This window comes from Microtus oregoni, unplaced genomic scaffold (assembly GCF_018167655.1).
Source record: "Microtus oregoni isolate MIOR12 unplaced genomic scaffold, Mior012 000002F_ref0000024, whole genome shotgun sequence".
NCBI lineage: Eukaryota > Metazoa > Chordata > Mammalia > Rodentia > Cricetidae > Microtus > Microtus oregoni.
In genome coordinates, this window is record NW_024543061.1 from 24,512,611 (window position 1) to 24,532,937 (window position 20,327).

General features: G+C 44.8%; 1 protein-coding gene across 3 annotated transcripts in view; it reads right to left on the reverse strand.

Moving 5' to 3' along the window:
- Positions 1–1,902: 1,902 nt before the first annotated feature.
- Dguok (deoxyguanosine kinase) overlaps positions 1,903–20,327 on the reverse strand; it is a 30,859-nt gene continuing 12,434 nt past the window's right edge. For 2 of the 3 annotated variants that reach the window (XM_041638590.1, XM_041638609.1), the window contains 5 exons: positions 12,812–12,999; positions 9,297–9,444; positions 3,131–3,246; positions 2,512–2,611; positions 1,903–2,151 (listed from right to left, as the gene is read on the reverse strand). In XM_041638590.1, coding sequence (XP_041494524.1) covers positions 2,125–2,151; positions 2,512–2,611; positions 3,131–3,246; positions 9,297–9,444; positions 12,812–12,999 — 579 coding nt within the window. In that variant the 3' untranslated portion in view covers positions 1,903–2,124. The remainder of the gene's footprint in view (positions 2,152–2,511; positions 2,612–3,130; positions 3,247–9,296; positions 9,445–12,811; positions 13,000–20,327) is intronic. The other variant, XM_041638599.1, reaches the window with a different exon arrangement.

Sequence of the window (20,327 nt, forward strand, 5' to 3'; positions counted from 1 at the left end):
ATCTGTGAACCCAGGTTACCTGGCCTTTTAGATATAACCATAAAAGCCTAAATGATAAAACTAAATGAGTGGGCTTCACCAAAACACACGCTTGCTTGCTTCAATAGACACTACCAAAAATGTAATGTCAGTACTCAGGAGGCACCATGTCAGGTGGCTTACAACCACCTCTAACTTCAGTTCCAGACGACCTGACACCCTCTGTTGGCCTCCACAGGTACCTGTACTAAAGTTCATCCCCACCCCACCCCAGATCCCACATCATTAAAAACAAATATCTTTTTTAAAAAGGCAAGAGAATGAAAGAAATGATTCTAAGTCATGTAATTTTCAAGAAACATATACCCCAAATACCAAAAGGACTCTTGTAAGTCGACTGAAAAGAGAAAGGGTGTGAGCGGGCACTTTCCTGAGTAAGACACACAAAGACGCTCGGCATTATCAGTCCTGGAAGGCATGCTGTCACCCACAATGAGGCAGCACTCCATGGGCAGGAGGCTGGCGACAATGAAAATGGCAAATTCCCATGAATGGATAAACAAAGTGTGTCACAGCCATAAAATAAAACGTTGCTTAGTCATAAAAAGGAAGTGTGGATACATGCCACAATCTGGATGAACCTCTGAACATGATGCTGAGCAACAGAAATGAGTCACAGAAGACTACACACGGAGAATCGATTCACACGAGATTCATCATCAATCTATACACAAAGAAAGTAGATCTGTGGGAGCTTGGGGTGGAGGCAGGAGACAATCGGGGGAGGGAAGAACAGGCTTTCTTCTTGGTGCTGGATATACAATCTTCTGATTTCATCAAAAAACTCTGACTTACACAATTTAAATGGATGAACTAATATGCCTTATGTCATAGCTTTAGCTGTTGGAACAAACCTAGAGAAACCTTGAAGGGTGAACCTCAACTGAGTAATTGCCTTCATCAGACCGGCCTGTGAGCAGGTCAGGGAAATATTTTCTTGATTCCTGATGGACGTGGGAGGGCTCAGCCCACTGGGGGTCTGAGCTAACTGCCCAGGAGCCCCTAGCCGCTCAGCAGGCAGCATCCCTCCAGTGGGTTCTGCTTCAAGCTCCTGCCAGGCTTCCCTTGATGACCGACTGTCACCAGTCAGCTAAAATAAGCCCTCTCCTCTCAAAGTTGTTTTTGGTCATGGTGTTTACTGCAGCAACAAAAAACAAATATTTTCTTAATGTAGGATAAAGAAATTGTTGGATGTGTTGTTGAAAACCTCATCTAAGTACTGAATCCAACACTTTCTCAAACCATAAAGGATGGTAAAGATTTCTGTCTCCCAAGACATTAAACCCTGGTTCACTGGGGTCTTGTGTGCCTGCAGAACTGTAGAGGGCCTAGGTGCTCTGGGTAAAGCCTGACCTGGGCTTCTTGCAATGAAGCTCTCCAATTCTATACATCTCTGAGTTTTTCTTCCTTCGACAAATCACGCCTGGCGCTTAGAGCAGCAGTACCAAGTCACACTTGTCTTTGCTGCTGTGGTCTCTGTGCCTTAGTGCTGTCTGAAGCTCACTGCTAAGGTACGCAGAAGACTGGGACAGCCACACCCTAAACGTCAGAGGCTGTTCTCTCCCTGTCTTCTGGGCGAATTCTTTAGCTCCAGGACTGGGATTGACTCCCCATCCCTTCTTAGTACTTGGAACAGTGGAGAGGAGAAGCTAAAGCTCTTGGAGTATGCACTGTTTCTCCATTCTGGGGTACACGGTGGACCCACTTCATGTAAGGCAGGGCTTGATTGGCTCTGGGACAGTCCCTGCCCTGGACACAGGAGCAGTTGGTCAAGAAAAGCTAAGACTTTTCTTAGGTGAAAACTGGTATCTCTATGGAGTTGAGAACAGGCATCATTTATCCTGAAATAAAGGAACAACTGGATTAGAAAAACAAACTTAAGTCGGTTTTATTTTTAAAGTGCTTGGGATTAAAAAACAAAACCAAAAACCAGCAGTATGAAGACAGTGCACACCCGAGTGTGTGGGGTCTGGGGATGCTTGAGGGGCCCAGGGGATGTGCGTACAAGATGGATGAAAGGAAGGTCAACATTTGCTAGCTTCAGAAAGACGGGACCAGAACAGAGCCAAGACGTCTAATTATTGCTTACAGGTTCCTCATAAAGGTGTTGACCTGCAGGGAAAGAAGACCTAATGTCACACTGCAGTTTCCACACCCCCTCAGTCTATGTGTCTCCAGTCCCAAGCATTTATGAGCTGCCCAGGGTCAGACGGCACCAAGTGGCAGCTAGGCAGAGAACCCATATGTCTTCCATCCCTCACTTTAGAACACCTTGGGGGGAAGTCGGCTGGCCAGCAGATGCTAAGAGACAACCCACTGAATCTTACTAACCCAGCACACTTAGAGCTGGGTTTTAATTATTTAATTATTGTAACTTGCATAAGATCCCAAGGTGTGGAAGTGTGCAATGCAATTTGAAGTGCAAAGCAAAGGACAGACAAAGAGACCCCGGAAAGCCGAGGGTCTGCCCACCTGGCTCATGAGCTCTTCCTGCTTGGCAGCGTTTTTCGAGAAGTCCTCACTGACGTCCAACACCAGCACTGGCACATGCTGCAGAGCTTCAAAGTGGAGCCTAGAGCAGAAGGCAGAGATGCCAGGTAACGTCACTTTCCTACCACACTGATCACTCAGAGCCTGAGGACTCTGCCCACAGACGGTATTTCTGAAAGACCTCAATAAAACTGCCTGCAAAGTGAAAGGCTGAGACGTCTCTCTAGTCCTGAAACTGCTATTGATGTCAACATTCCAACAACTGAAGTGAACATACCAAGCCTGAAAGAGGACAGGCAAAAACTAAAAATGTCAATTAAAATGGACATTTGTCCAGAAAATTTCAGCCTTCCATCCTAAGTCAACTATGACAAGCATTCATCACAGGGTACAATCTAGGGAAAAGGGAGGAAGGGAATGGGGGAGAGAGACCCTACCACACAGCCCTGGGACGCATGGGCTGTATTGGACATGACATCTAGCTGACAGATGTGGGGCACTTCCTCTGTGTCCTTGCGGTTCTGGGCTGTGAGCTCGACTTGTGCTCAGCGTGGCGCGGGGGGGGGGGGGGGGGGCCTCTGCCTGCCTGTTACATACTCACTTGGTAGTCTTGTTAATAAACCAGTCTTCGTGCTGACCATGCAGCTGTTCAAGATAGGCCAGCTCAATGCCCTTCTCTTCTTCTCTGGCCCTCTGGTACAGTCTTTCCAAACAAACCTAAAAGACAATCCCCCAGCTGTTACATTTCTGTCTTACAGGGCCAAGCAACCCACAAAATATCTGTGTCTTCTTTGGGTACCATTGTTCTCTTACTCAGAGCACTGGTACCATTTTGTCCACCTCTACCTCAGACTGCTCTTCCTTGGAGCAGCCTCAGCTGGTTAACCGCAATCACCATTCTCCCCGTCAGTCACACTGGGGACCTGACACGACCCTTCTTTTTCCTCCTCCCAATCACACCAACAAGCCAGGAGAGTCTAATCTCTAGTTGGTTCTGTCCTCTCACCTCTGCCCTGGTGCTCAGGCCTCTCAGCTGGACATTCCAGAGCCTTCTGCCTCTGTGTCCTGGAGGTGAAGAAGGGCATGAAGAGAGAGAGCCAGCCAGCTGTCATGTGAGAGCTGCAGTCTCTCCATCCTCTTCCCACCCACAGGTAGTTGAGAGGCTGCTCTTAGGTAAGGCACATTACAATTCTGGCAAAAGCCTTTTTTCCTCCCAGTTTGTCCCTCACTCCAGTCTTCTATGGTACTTCTGTCCCTGCTTAAAATACTTTGCTCCATAGGCTCTTTGCCAGCTACAGACAAAACCACAGGCTTCAAAAAGTTGCAAATTTGCTGTCCTCCTGCCTCAGCTTTCCAGATGCTGGTATTACAGGCATATACCACCATGCCTGGCTTGTGAGTGCCATTCTACTTATAAAGTGGCAAGCGATTGAAAACATCTTTCATACTAACTGAAGCATCTGCATGGGATCAAAGATAACATGAAACAAAACAAGCCGTGACACTAACTCCCCGCTCCCTTCCCCTTGCAGAATAGAGTCTGCCTCCGCCTACAGTCTGAGTTTCTCTGCTTCTGAGGACTGTGTCTCCTTCACCCCTTAGACGACATTGTCCTCACCTTCCTTAGCTCCCCCTTGTTCACTGCTTAGGCAGATTTGGCCTCCTTCCTATGGGATAGGCCAAGCTCCTTCACACCGCAAAACCTATGCTGCAAATGTTTGTTTTGCTTGAACTGCCCTTGTTCCTCTTTCTGCCTGGCCAAACATTTCAGTATTCAATGTCAAGTATCCTGAAAGTATGGGTAGATTAACCCACTGACTTAGGACTCTTCCCCCTTTCCCTTAAGGAAACAAAACCATGAAATCAAATTTGCTTTACACCACTCCCCGTTTTATTTTAGTTTTTGAGGTAGTTTCAGGTCTAGTTCAGGCTGACCTGGAACTCTGCTGTCCGTCTTTCCCAATATATTCCTGATTCCAGCGTCTCGACTCTCCTCACTCACAACCACTGTGATTATGCTCTAAGCAGAATTTATGCACATATCCATTCTTTCCTCTATCTTCTGAAATGTATAAAAGACACGAGCTCTTCCTATTACAAGCTGTGCAACTGCCTCCTCAGAGGCTAACCACGCTGCATTTCCACAGGCAAGCAACTTCAGCTAAGTTACTTTATTTTCTCCTCTGAAAAATACTGTCTGAACTGGAGTAAATGAATATTAAAAAATATATGTAAAACCATGTTTCAAATACATGCAAAGACAGAACAATTCTTGCAAAAGCTATTTATAATTATTCACAAACTGACTGCAGACAACCATTGATACTAGCCTGGATCTATTAAAATCAGTTAGCATTTCCCTTTTTACTATTAATTTGCCAAACTAAGCAAACTTTTCTTCCCTTTAAAGTCTAGACAAAGGGGGGCTGGAGAGATGGCTCAGTGGTTAAGAGCATTGCCTGCTCTTCCAAAGGTCCTGAGTTCAATTCCCAGCAACCACATGGTGGCTCACAACCATCTGTAATGAGGTCTGGTGCCCTCTTCTGGCCTGCAGGCATACACACAAACAGAATATTGTATACATAATAAGTAAATAAATAAATTTTTATTTAAAAAAAAAAGTCTAGACAAAGTCCTACTTTGGCATAATTATGGCTGGCATAATTTTAATTTACTGACATGGTTTCCTTTTTATTTTTATTTATTTATTTTAGGGGTTTTTTTTTTTTTCAAGACAGGGTTTCACTGTAGTTTTAGAGCCTGTCCTGGAACTAGCTCTTGTAATAGACCAGGCTGGCCTCAAACTCACAGAGATCTGCCTGTCTCTGCCTCCCAAATGCTGGGATTAAATGAGTGTGCCACCACTACCCGGTTTCTGGGATGGTTATAATGATTTTACTTATGTATGTATGTATGTGTCTTTTTCCAAGACAGGGCTTCTTTGTAGCTTTGGAGCCTGTCCTGAAACTTGCTTTATAGACAAGGATGGCCTCGAACTCACAAAGACAGTTTTTGTTTTGAGACAGGGTTTCTCTGTGTAACAACCCTGGCTAAAAATAAATTAAGTTTATTTATTATCATCATCACCATTATTTTGGTATATTTTTTTTTTTTTGAGACAGGGTTTTTCTGTGTATCCCTGGATGCTTTAAAATCGTTCTGTAGATCAGGCTGGCCTTGAACTCAGAAACCTGCCTGCCTCTGCCTCCTGAGTGCTGGGATTAAAAGCTTGCGCCACTATACCCAGCTAACAAATGTTTTTTTTTTTTTTGTTTTTTTTTTTGGTTTTTTCGAGACAGGGTTTCTCTGTGGTTTTGGAGCCTGTCCTGGAACTAGCTCTTGTAGACCAGGCTGGCCTCGAACTCACAGAGATCCGCCTGCCTCTGCCTCCTGAGTGCTGGGATTAAAGGCGAGCGCCACCACCGCCTGGCTAACAAATGTTTTCAAACATCCCACAGGGCAGTTTTCTCCTGGCCCCTTCCTTTCAGTCCCCACAGGTAGCACACAGCAGGATGTACAGGGAAAGATGTGTGGGTAGAAGAGGGAGGGCAGGGACTCTGGCCTGGTAGTCTGTGACTGTGGAAGGGTCTGCTCACTCAGGTGGCACTTGTTCCCATGCAGCCTCTGAGCACTGTCCCAGACAGGGATGGGAATCCTGAGGCACACAGCCAGCTTCACTCTCTCTTCTCGACTCCAAGGGGTAGCGGAACACAGGTCCAGCCAGCCATTTCTCTTCCAATTAGTATCATTAGTGTGACTGCCAACTTCCTTGAACTTAGGGGAGGACAGGTGGACAGGGCCTGGAGCCTGTATCACAGACTCTGAGGTGTGTATTTGTCAGGAGTCTGTTGTGCTAGGCACTGGCTTGAACCTATGTCCTATATATCCTCTGGCATTCCTGGGTTCCTGTATCTAACAGCACTAAAATCTCAAACCAATCCCGAATAAATTATCCTTCTTTAGTCTATGTTAAATTGCAGCAGTTCTTCAAGTCTCATTATATGAGATGAAATACTTCAATTAGTCTCCAAAGGGACAAACCAGCCCTGGTGACAATCACCATTACTAACAGCACCCTGTCATTTCATACAAAGGGCATTAAGGAGGAAGGTAAGGGAGAATGGCTTGCTTTACTCTCGGCTCCTCCCACACTACTGCCCTGGCCCTGAGATGACCACACTATTCCTCTGCCTCTCTGAGAATAGGTTAGGTCAACACTGTCCCCTCCCCCAGCCTCTGCCTTCAACCCATTTCTCAGTCTGGTCACCTTATGACGTCCATGGGAAATCTAACGCCTCCTCTACTCGACTCCACTGCATTTCCTGTCTACTCCATAGCACCACCCTGCTAGAGAGCCCTCCTTTCCCACAGAACTCTGCCTCAGCGCATCCTGCTATCCTCTGTGAGAAAATGCTCATCTTTCACTCAGGGACTACCTTCCTGTAAGCCACCTGTCTCCACGATGTGCCTCTTCTTATTTTTTGAGACAGGATCTCACTATGTAGCTCTGACTGTCTTGGAACTCACTATGTAGACCAGTCTGGCTTTGAATTTACAGAGATCCGCCTGCCTCTGCCTCTTGAATGCTGGGATTAAAGGCGTGCATCATTTATGCCTGGCTCACAGTGTACCTCTTCTATTTCTCTTTAGCAACAAGGACCACTGAAAGCAGTCAGACAATGCCTTGGCTAGCCAAAACACTTCACAGAAGAATCTCCTCGGCCCTTAGGCCTTACTAATATCTAGTTCAATTTTATTTAAACCCCAAATTTCATCTAGAATCTCTTACTCCCTGCTGTGATTTGCATTACAATCCAGGAACTTCCTAAACTATACCAAGAGTCCTGATGGGGCTGGCAAGATGGTTCAGTAGCCAAAGGCACTTGCCAAGCAGTGCTGTGGAATATTTAGCTATGTAACAATGTATTACATTTATTTATGCTGTGGAATATTAGTTTAACTGTGTAAAGATGTGTTCCATTTGTTTAACAATATAAGGACAGGTGTGAAATCATGTAAAGGTGTGTTCCATTTGTTTCACCTTGTCTGCCTAAGGCACCTGACTGGCCAATAACTAGGCAGAAGAGGGATAGGTGGGGCTGGTGGACAGAGGGGATAAACAGGAGAGTACAAGAGAATGAGGTACAAACAGAAGGACAGGCAAGAGTGAGAAGCCAGCCAGACACTGGGGGAAGCAGGAAAGTAAGACGGACAAAAGGAAAGATAAGTAAAAAGCCCCGAGCCAAAAGGCAGATAAAGAGTAATAGACTGATTTAAGTTAGAAGAGCTAGTCTGAAATATAAGCTAGGCCGAGCATTCATAACTAATAAGAAGACTCCGTGTCATGATTTGGGAGCTGGTTGGTGGCTCCAAAAGAAAAAGCCTGGCACAAAGCAGCCTGGTGACTTGAGTTCCATCCCTGAAGTCCATGGAAAGGTGAAGAAGAGAGGTGACACCGCGGTTGTCCTCTGACTGCCACACAAACACTGTGGCTTATGTGTACTCGTGCACGTAGACACACACTGAACACACACACACACACCCCAAAGATGAAGAGTTGTCAGAAGAGGAGGGAGGAGGAAATGTATTAGAACAAAGAAATGCAGCCAGGCATGTGGGGCATGCCTTTAATCTTAGCACCTGGGAGGAAGAAGCAGAGGCAGGTGAGTCTCTGTAAGTCTGAGGCCAGCCTGGTCCATATAGTGAATTCTGGAACAGCCAGGGCAACATAGTGAGACCCTGTCTCAAAACAAAAATACACCAAACCAACCAAATACTCCCCCCAACAAAATAAAATAAAAAACAAAACAAACAAAAACTTAAAAAAAATAAAAAGAAAGAAAAACGTACAAACAGCCCCAGCTGTACTCAGCAGCCTCTCTCCTAGCTACCCCTTCCTTCTAGTCCTCTCCTTGGGGCCCCTGCAACATGACATGACTCTCCCTCTTGTTCTCAGCTCCACTCAGGGTGCCTCCAGGCTTCCTTCTGTCCACAAGCTCAGCCCCAGGCTGCAGCTGGCTTGCTTTCTGCAACGATGGGCATTCTTGGCATCTGACCATACCTGCGACAGCAGTAACAGCAGTCTCTCTATCTCTCTCTCTCTCAAAAAAAAAAAAAAAAATGCTTTGCTTTGACTTGGAATCCTGCCACTGAGAGTCTTTCAAGAGTTCTACTTTACAGACAAAGACTCCTTCAGTAGAAAGCTCACCAGGGTCTAGCCAAGGTTACTACATCAGCATGAGCCACGGGCCAATGCTGTCTCCAGAGGTCTCCTGTCATGACATCATCCCATGGGCCAAACTGGTTCCAAAGTTCAAGCTGCAGAATCAGAGCCAAAGCGCACACTGCAGCAGTCCTTGTGCCTGAGGACCTTCTCAAGGACCAAAGTGTGGGTTATAAATTAGGACGAGGGAGGAAACATTCTTTCCTTCCTCACATCCTGGTCAGAAAACAGAAGGGACCACTGAAGTCTCACATGACCTGACATGCAGCTAAATAAAGCAGTTGGCTGCAGGTCTGAGTGTCTGATCTGTAAACCTGGAGCTGTAAAAACATGGCCTAGTGTGTTTTGGCCTGTTTCTCCACCAAGAGGGCTATGTCTATATACAGGCAATTGCTTGAACATACTGCTGCAGCTGCTGAAGGCCCCTGGGAGATGGGTGCTCGGTGCTGGAGTACCGGTGAGGCCCATAGACTAAGAAGCTTGCAGGAGTTCATCTCCTATGTTTCATGTAGTTCTGACATCTAAGTTTTAAGTTTGCAGTTACCTGGGGAGAAGCCTGGAGATAGATGAAGCCATGTAACAAGAGTCGGTCTGCAAACTCGTGCAGGAGAAAAGAATGCCAGTCCTGATAGATGTGCCATTCGACGTCACTGAGGGAACCATTTTCAAAAAGGTTCTTTGCAAAGATATACCTGTTTGGAAATGTTGAGTGAGAGATTGGGGTGAAGGAAGAATGGGAAGTGGGATGAAAGACAGAAGAGGGAGAAAAGTCGAAAAATCAGTAACTGTCTTGTTCATGTTTATCCAAATCACTTAATCATTCTAGCTCCTATCAGTCCTTAGGAAATCTGAATCATTTAAAATTTTTTTTTTATTATTTGTGTGTGTGTGTGTGTGTGTGTGTGTGTCTGTGTGTGTCTGTGTGGGTCTGTGCACATGCATGTGAGTGTTTGTGCAGGCCAGAAGAGGGCACTAGACTCTCTGAGCTAGACTCACAGGCAGTTGTGAGACATCAGATGTGGGTGCTGGGAATAAAGTCTGGATCCTCTATAAGAGAAGCAAATGTTCTTAATTGCTGACCATCTCTCCTGCCCTTGGAAATCTGAGTTCTCCAGCTCCTGTCCCGCTCAGCACTACAGGATTAAATAGCACCTGACACAGACCCACACGTCAGCTCACAGACGGAGCCCACTACAAGGAAAGGGGCTCTAAGAAGGGAAATGAGCCAAGACACACACCATGTACATGGAAACCTGATCAGAGTCCCCACCGCTAGAGCAGACTCCAGACAAGCCCAGGAGAATGCAGGGTGAAGCCGCCCTTCCCCACTGCGTTTTGGAATGAGGGCTTCCGAGTCTTGAGCTGCTGAGCCATCATGCCTTATAGCTGAGAAACAGGGAGAGCCTTCCCATGGTATTAGCTCTGGAGCTGACTTCGACAAGACCAAGAGCACAGTCTCCCCTCCAGGGAATACTGGAGCCTAGCTAGCTTTCCTCTGCTGAGTTTCCAACCAGAGCAAACAAGGCTGAAGCTGAACTATCAAACTAACTTCCCTCTTTGCTCACTTCCACAACAGAAGAAGGATCTGGTAAATTGAGAAGTCAGAGCTGTAGACACCATGGCTTCAAAAGGGTCAATTCTACTTTTTAAGCTTGATACAAAACACAGTTTACATCCACAACAATGACCTCCAGTTTCTAAGGCAACCTCAGCAACTGGCCATTTCTGGGAAATGAAATTCAAACTCCTTGTGTGAATGGCTCAGGGATGTGCAAACTGCAAAGTTGGAGCGTCACCCTGAGGAGAGTGGTTTTCAAAGTGACTCTGAAAGGGCTGATCTAGTGCTGCTTCCACAAGCCATGTCGCTGTGGAAAGCAACCTGACTCGCAGCCCACGGCAGGGGATGACTGCATATCATACTTGCTAAGTACTCAGTGACTGACTGACTGTCACTCAGGAGCCAACAGTCCTAAGTCACTGTAACTGCTCTCCTAGGCCATGAAGAAGCTAATTTACAAACCCTAAAAGTGAATTTGCCCAGACTAGAATGTTTTATCTCAGCTCTCTGAAGGTGACAAACACGTGACTTTTGTAACTCAAGTTTTGAAAAATGCTGACAGCTTCTCCAAAGACAGCAAGAAGACAAAAGTTCTATCTTGCAAATAAAAATGACCAAGTCTCTATCAGGGGCTTTTGCTCTCCTGAGGTAGGCATTTCCCGTTTCTCCATAGCAGGCGGTAACGGGCAGAAGGGGGAGTGGGGGTAGAACACAGAGAGGTAGAACAGGGCTAAAGGACCTAGCAATCCAGAACTTTGTTCTAAAGCCACACTGCTCTTTCTGTTAAGTTGATCAGAAAACACTTGCACTTCTCCCTCCCTCAGTCACTGCCCCCTGAAATACACAACACACTTGTGAACATGTATGCAATCCTTGGTGAAATAGCATCCTCACCGGAACAGGGACTAAGGACTAGTGTTGCCCTAGGGAACAGCCTGGTGCCTGAGTGTAGGAGATATTCAATAAACCTACACCAATCAAACAAATAAAGGAATGAGTTTTCCCCTTTGGCACTGGGGCTTGAACTCATGCTTTAGGCATGAAAAGGACCACCGAGCCATACTTCCAGTTCTTGGAATACATTTCTAAAGGAAGGGAAGTCTAAATACACTTGAGATTAGAATTTACAGCAGGTCTTTTTTCTACCTGAAAATGTCCCCCTTCGGTGAAAGCAGCTTCAATGATGTAACAACACAACTGCCTACTCTTTTACAAGGAAATGTCAAGACCCAGAGAGTTTTTAACTCATTTCCACCATGCATGGTGCCATGTGCAAGAAGGCAGAGGTGGGAGGATCACCTACGAGTATGAGGTCAACCTGGTGACACTCGGTTCCAGGCCAGCTAGGGCTACAGCTGGGACCCTTTTTAATCAAACAGCAAAGCCCCTTAATTAAGAAAACATGTCTATTTCCCTCTGAGAGGATTCTCACACTAAGAGGCTAGAACTTAAAACAGCAAGTCTGAATGCCTCCAAAATCCTAGACGGTTCATATAGTTCAACTTTCTAGCCTGGGTATGGCTCAGGAGAGGAGAGAGAAAGACAGGCACATTTGCAATGGAAACTATCTAAATCCTGGAGCCCAACCATCTCTACAGTAAACATTTAACTTTCTAAAGAGCAGACTGGAATGAAGGATTACATGGCACTGTTTCTTCCATATATCTCGGGTGATTCTCAAGTCAGTCAGAATAGTCATGTCATTTACAAATGAACTCTTCCCTCCTTGTTCGGAGACAGGATTTCACTATGTAGTCATCCCTGTCTGACTTAGAACTATGTAGACCAGACGGGCCTCAAACTCACAGAGATCAACTTGCTTCTGCCTTCCAACTGCTGAGATAAAAGACATATGACAACACGCCTGGCCTTGAACTTTCATTTAAAAAAATTATATTATTGCTTTATGTGTATGGTGTTTTGCCTGAATGTCTATATATGCATCACGTGTGTGCCTGGTACCATCAGAGATCAGAAGACGGTGTTGGAGCCCTTGGAACTAGAGCTACTGATGGTTGTGAGCTGTCATGCAGGTGCTGGGAATCAAACCTGGGTCCTCTGGAAAAACAAGAAATGTTCTTAACTGAGGAGCCATCTCTCCAGCCCACAAACTCTCATTTTCTAATTTCAGGAGGCTTTCCAGTAAGAGCTGCAACTAGTTTAATTAACTTGGAATTAAACTGATAGCCAAGTGTTTCCAGTGATGGAGGCAGATAAAGATACAGAATGTCGCATCTTGAGTCATGGGGCTCAAGGCAGATAATTTTTTTCACCAAAGTCATTCAAATTCAAACTCTCCACAATGACCAGATCCAGGCATCCCATGCCTTGTCTGTTGGTGGCCTGAGCCCATGCCTGGTCTCTGGAGCCTGAGGCCCGAATGAGCATGCTTTCCCAGAACAGATGGACTTCCTTCCCAACTGGCTGCTAGACTTTACTAAAAGCCCTTCACAGTTTACTCCCTTAGGTGGCTATCTGTGGTTGGCAGTGTTAGGTCTTACCTGTCACTGTACACAGACCTCTCAAAGACTCGCACGGACTTCTCTGCCTGTAGGAGTCTCCCTGGGGGGGCCTCCAGCTGCACTTTCAGACGGCTCAAAAAGGAGAGCGTCTGGAATGTGTAGGACCATCGCGCTGGCTCTTGGTACATCATCTGTAGCAGGTTTCCAAGGCCTTTGGAAGTGCTGTCCTAGGGGAGAATGTAGAAGAGAAGAATTTCCTAGAAGGTGTATTATTTTATAGGATACACCCCACCCTCTACCGTTCCTCAAGAACATTCAATACTTAATGTCAAAAATAACCAGAGGTTTCCTTCCGCTGAAAACAAGGAAAAAGATAGGACTTTATGGCTTAGTTTAAACTACATAAGCAGGGAGAACTGTACAACCTTGTATGGTAAGAACCTGACAAAGATGAGAGACACAACAGGGGGAGCAAAGCAAAACTCGCACACAGAACTCCCCCACACAATACTGGACTTGTGGAGTCTGTCTGTCACCTACACAATCTTCTACTTGACTTTGAGATTCCATTTGTTATTATTTTTCAAACTTCAAGGCAGATAAGAAAGAGAACAATTACTTGAGTATCTAAATAACCAATGAATTAAACAAACTTCTGTGTCTTTCACAGAAGGATCATATTTTGTTCAAACGAAGCCTAGTTCCTTCTTTATTCTAGAAACCATGAAATGCAATTTGAAATACCAATTGTGAATGTTCAAGTGGGAACAAATGGTGGACATTCAGGGGCCCAGATTTACTTTCTAGGTTCAGTCACTGATTTAATGCAAAGTAATTTTCTTTTTTCTTTCTTTCTTCCTTTTTTTTTTTGAGACAAGGTTTCTTTGTGTAGCCCTGGCTGTCCTGGAACTCACTCTGTAGACCAGATCCACCTGCCTCTGCTTCCCGAGTGCTGGGATTAAAGGCGTGAGTCACCACCACCTGGTGTAAATTTTAAGCAAAGCACCCCGTATCTTCATTCATTCATTCACTTAATCCTTGCTGACGGAAGGCTTGTGTGGACAAGGTACACTATATAGGCTGGGTGCTGTAAGGAGTGGAGAAGGAAGTAATACTCATTTCAGAGTTCACTGGTTACTTCATACTCCAAACAGCTTCCCGGGGTGAATAAATAAAGAACCACTTTACAAAGAGGAAAATCCCCTGAGAGGCTAAGTAACTTACTTGTTCAAGTCCCATGGGAAAAACAGGGAATGGGGTTCCACTTGGGCTTTCTCTAGCCTCTTCATTCTAACACCTCTCATGAAAGATGGACCAGATGCAGTAGGGGACTGAAGGAGGCCACAGTGTGGAAGACTAGGATATAAAGAGCTAGACTAGGTCAAGCATGTGACAGACGGTCAGTCATTGTGCTGAGAAGAACTGAAAGAAGTTTCTGACAAAGAGTATCATTAAGTTTAGAAGTAAACGACAAGGAGAATCTTCTCACAGAAAATGCAAGCATGGCTCAAATGTGTCAACAAAGAGACAATAGTATCTATAAAATACAAGGGCTGGACAGATGGCTAGTGAGCACGGTGATTGTCATGCAAGTATAAAGAGCTAAACTCAAACCCCCAGAATCCACAATCTGGCACAGTAGCAGGCATAGCCTCTCAGAGCAAGAGGAGGGCAGAGAGACAGGAGGATCCTTGGAAGCCCTGGGCCAGCAGCCTGCACGCATTGCAGTGTTGAACAAAAAGACTGTCTCCAACAAGATGGAGGATGGGACCTACACCCAAAGTTGTCCTCTGACCTGTTCATATCAGTGAGGCATTCTCTTGACTCTAGTTGAGATATTTGTTTTTGTTTCCTACTTTGGACAAGAGCTTTCTCAGCATAGAGACTGACTTTTGTTCATTTTTCAGCTGCAATATATATACATATATATATATATATCACAATATTTTTAGTATATTTTACAATATAATTTTGTTTCTTTTATAGTATATAAATACATAATTTAATACTGTGTGCACATATATGTGCCTGTTTGTGTGAGTGCACTTGTACATACCACCATCACACACATATAATTTAAAATAATAATAAAAAATCTTTAAAGAAAGAAATGAGGAAATAAAAAAAAGGAAGAGCAGGCATGGATTCACTGTATCAAGAAAAAAAAATAAATACAGGAGTTTTTCCTTTAATTCCAATAAATGAAAGAAGACTCCACAAAGACCCCCAATGGGAAATAAAGCAGTACTGAAATCTACAAATGTAGAGCAGAGCTGACGTGGGATTCCCCTCTGTATGCTGTGAACGTGCTTTGTTACTATTGGTTAATAAAGAAGCTGTTTTGGGACTATAGCAGGGCAGAATAGAGCAAGGTGGGAATTCCAAGCAGATAGAGAAGAAAAGAAGGCGGAGTCAGAGGAGATGATATATAGCCACCAAAGGAGACAGATGCCTGGGAATCTTACCAGTAAGCCACGAGCCTCGTGGTAAAATACAAAATAATAGGAATGGGTTAATTTAAGACGTAAGAGTTAGCTAAAAATATGCCTAAGCTATTGGCCAAACAGTGTTATAACTGATGTAGTTTCCGGTGTGATTATTTTGGATCTGGGTGGCAGGGAACGAACAAGCAGCCTCTACCTATACAAACCCAATTAAAATGCAAGGGGAAATCACAAAGAAAGTCAGATGGAATAGAAAAGAAAAATCGCAAATGTTAATATTCATGTTTCACAGTTAACAGAAAGAGGAGACTATCATTTTCCCATGTATTTGAATCTGGGCTACATCTTCAATGATCACTAAACCAAACATAAGACATTTGTTAAGACATTTGCCTTCGGGCCGGGCGGTGGTGGCGCAAGCCTTTAATCCCAGCACTCAGGAGGCAGAGGCAGGCGGACCTTTATGAGTTCGAGGCCAGCCTGGTCTACAAGAGCTAGTTCCAGGACAGGAACCAAAAGCTACGGAGAAACCCCGTCTCGAAAATCAAAAAAAGAAAAAGAAAAAAAAAAAGAAAGAAAGAAAAGACATTTGCCTTCTCCTAAGAAGTCTAAACTGATTCTGCCCTACAAACAATCACATCTCAGCACTGATGAATCACCTCAAACTTTATAAATATAATATAGTCTTCTTAAAAGTTGACAAAGCTTGGTGTTGTAGCATAGGGAAGGCTGAGGCAGAGGACCCATGTGAGTTTGAGGCCAGCAGTGTTACAAAGCAAATTCCAGATCAGCCTGGTAACCGAAGACCCCACCTTTAAACAGAGCAGCAGCAGCAGTCACGGTTGTCTCACGGCAAAGGGTACCAGGAAGACTTAAGAAGAAAGCTCAGTGTTCATTGCTGAGAAGAAGTGAGCACCCGTATTATTGTCAGAAGGTCTCCTTCCACGGGGAGTAACAGAGGACTGGATACTGACCTTAGAGGGAATTTCACCCAGGGCAGAAAAGAGTAATGACCACACACCTGCAGTTATTTAACATTCTTCTGCAAACTCTACTCAAAGCAAGCAGGAAGACAGAGATGAATTATGAATACTGGAAAACTCCTCTAAATGATTCCACTTAGAGGCAGCTACTATTGTCTAAAAGCCTGGGCAAGGGACTCCATATGAGAATTGAGTCATACTATTCAAATACAATCAACCGCTTCCCATCAAAACAGCAATAAGGGTTTGAAAAGATAATGAGGATGAATATCATTAACAACACAGCATACTTCTATGCAGGAATAAGCAAGAGCACCACTGGAACAGTGAGATAAGTATTTGTCTAAAAAATAAAATGGGGGTTGGAGAGATGGCTCAGAGATAACAGCACTTGCTGCTGCCCCAGTGGACCTGGGTTTTATGTCTAGCATCCACATGCCAGCTCACAACCATCAGTAGCTCCAGTTCTAGAGGATCTAATGTCCTCTTCTGGCCACTGTGGGCACCAGGCATGCATGTGGTACGCAGGCATACACGCAAACAAAACACTCATACACATAAAATGAAATAAATAAAAAAATAAGCAGGCTGAGGAGATGGATTAGTGATGAATGAGCATGGGAACCTGAGTTTAGACCCTCAACACCCAGATAAAAGGTTGGGCATGGCTGCATGAAAGCTAGTAATCTCAGCACTGTGGGGTTCAGTGGGAGGTTCTAGTAATCTCAGCTCTGTGGGGTTCAGTGAGAGGTTCTAGTAATCTCAGCTCTGTGGGGTTCAGTGAGAGGTTCTAGTAATCTCAGCACTGTGGGGTTCAGTGAGAGGTTCTAGTAATCTCAGCACTGTGGGGTTCAGTGAGAGGTTCTAGTAATCTCAGCACTGTGGGGTTCAGTGGGAGGTTCTAGTAATCTCAGCACTGTGGGGTTCAGTGGGAGGTTCTAGTAATCTCAGCACTGTGGGGTTCAGTGAGAGGTTCTAGTAATCTCAGCACTGTGGGGTTCAGTGAGAGGTTCTAGTAATCTCAGCACTGTGGGGTTCAGTGAGAGGTTCTAGTAATCTCAGCTCTGTGGGGTTCAGTGAGAGGTTCTAGTAATCTCAGCTCTGTGGGGTTCAGTGAGAGGTTCTAGTAATCTCAGCTCTGTGGGGTTCAGTGAGAGGTTCTCGTAATCTCAGCTCTGTGGGGTTCAGTGAGAGGTTCTAGTAATCTCAGCTCTGTGGGGTTCAGTGAGAGGTTCTAGTAATCTCAGCTCTGTGGGGTTCAGTGAGAGGTTCTAGTAATCTCAGCTCTGTGGGGTTCAGTGAGAGGTTCTAGTAATCTCAGCTCTGTGGGGTTCAGTGAGAGGTTCTAGTAATCTCAGCTCTATGGGGTTCAGTGAGAGGTTCTAGTAATCTCAGCTCTGTGGGGTTCAGTGAGAGGTTCTAGTAATCTCAGCTCTGTGGGGGTCAGTGAGAGGTTCTGTCTCAAGAGAGTAAGGTGGAAAGTCAAAGAGCAGGACACCTGATGCTCTCCCCATCCAAGTGCACAGGCAAACACACCTAACACACACACACACACACACGAAAACAACTTACAACTTTTGCTTTTGTTTTTGGAGACAGGGTTTCTCTGTGTATTCCTGGCTGTCCTGAAACTAACTCTGCAGGCCAGGCTGGTCTCAAACTCAGAGTACTCCCAAGTACTGGAACTAAAAGTGTGTACCACCACCACCACCTGGTGAGCCTTACAACTTTAAAAGTCACATATAGCCGAAAGAAATACAGGAGGATGTTTTTAAAATCTTGAGCTACTGGAGACATAAAAAACAAAAACAAAAACGCAAAGCCTCCAAGTGGCTCAGAGGGTAAAGGTACCTGCTCTCAGGCCTGACAACCTAAGTTCAATCCCAAGGACCTATCTATTGGAAGGAGAACTGATTCCTGAAGGCTGTCCTCTGACCTTCATTAAATAAATAAACAAACAAACAAACAAACCCCAAACCTCAGGGGCAGGGGAGATGGCTCAGTGGATGCGAGGGCTTGCTCTGAAAGCATGAGGACTTGTAAAAAGTATAATTTTTGTGATTAGAGACAATCAAATCCTGGCTAGCCAGTCCAGCTGAAAAACCTAGCTTCAGGTTTAATGAGACACTGTAGTAAGGAAATACAGCAGAGTGACAGAGGAAAACAATAACCTGTTCCGGCCACCACATTCCTGTGCACACTCACATATGTATATCACACACATGAGAGAGAGAAAGGCAGGCAGGCAGCCTTTAGTACCAAAGGTAACACATGGTGAAGAAAAATGGACAAATTTGCTTACACAAAAACTAAACCAGGCCTGACAGTGGTGATGCACGCCTTTACTCCCAGCATTTGGGAGGCAGAGGCAAATGGATCTCTGTAAGTTCAAGACCAGCCTGGTCTACAAAATGAGTTCCAGAATAGCCAGGGCTATACAGAAAAACCCTATCTCAAAAATCCAAAAAAATAAAACCAAACCAAACTAAACCAAAAACCAAACCAAAACAAAACAAAAAAAACCCCCAAAATAAAAAAACAAAATCCCAAAACCGAAAAACTAAACCAGATAGGTGTGATGGTTCATGCCTTTAATTCCAGCACTCAGGAGGCAGAGGTAGAGGCAGGCAGATCTCTGAGTTCAAGGTTAATTTGGTCTACAGAGCAGGTTCCAGCCCAGGGCTACACTGAGAAACCTTGCCTCGAAAAACTGAAGACTAAACCAAACAAAACAAAAACAACAACAACAAACTAACTAACTAACTAAACTAAGGGCTGGTGAAATGGCAAAGCAGATTAAGGTACTTGTTGCTAAGTCTTAAGACACGAATCCAAACTCATGAATCCAAACTCCATGGCCTGCGTGGTAGGAGAGAAATGACTCTAGCAGGCTGTTCTCACCTCCACAGGCATGCTGTGGGACTTGCTGTGGGGGACATGTATACCTTTCCTTTCCCCACCAGACTGGATCATAAAATACCATATATAGGGGCTGGAGAGACAGCACCTACATGACAGTTCACAACTGTCTGTAACAAACAATAGAAAAAAATCAAGGCACAAACAGGCAGCCCATTAAGTAATAATAACAAAGCAGTTATGACCCAGGATGCAGAGTGCTTGCCTAGCGTGTGGAAGTCTGGGTTTAATCCTTAGTCCAATAAAAAAAAAAAGAAAAAGAAGAAGAAAGAAGGCTGGAGAAGCACACACCATGTTCTCACGAATCTTACCTTCTCTTGGGTGTCTCTTTTTTCTTAATCCTTGAGCTCAAACCTATATTAAACTATCTTCACCATTCCGACCCCCCCCCCCCAAAAAAAAGAAAGTAAAAGAAAAGGAAGACTGGGAAATGTTTGCTTTCTAAGCACATGGACCTGAGTTGGATTCCCAGAACCCACAGGAAAAAACAAACAAATAAACAACAACAAAGCCAGGTGTGGTGCAGGGTGTAACAGTCTGTGATAAGATCCTGTGAAAGCAGGAAGACCAAGAAAGAGCTCAAGGTAGCCTAGGCTACAAAAGACTGTCTCAAAAGGCAAATAAACAGACTGGTAAGGTGGATCAGTAGCTAAGAGCAGCCAGGAGTGGAGAACTCAGCTCCAATATTCCTAAAGTGGAGCAGCAAAGATTTTGTGAGTCTATTTTAAAATGTCACTACTCGCTTCTGGAATACTTAGAAAAACATACAATCTGTTCCTAATTTTTCTAAAATTTTACAAATACACATCTGCATACCTACAAGCATATAAACTTGCATGCCTGACTGGCAAAACATACCTCCAATCAGCACAGCATGCCAGCCACACAGGCAGCATCACTCTGGATGGGGTAACAAGCCCTGGAGTCCAGACTCACTCTAGGTGTTCTACACACAGAGCACCGGGAGCACTCACTCCCGGTAAACTGAGCGGACAGGAAGTGCTGCACGCTGCAGCAGCGCAACCTGGAGGTGTTTGAGAGATTAGGTCTGAGAAGGAGAAAGCCCTCTTAGCCTCAACTGTACACAGCAGCTGTGGTAGCACAGAAAGCTACGATTTAAAAAGGCAAGAGTACCTGAACCAAGGAGCCCCAGTCATAGGGGTTCAGTGTGGTTCAACATATGAAGAACTGACCAGTCATTAGTGACTA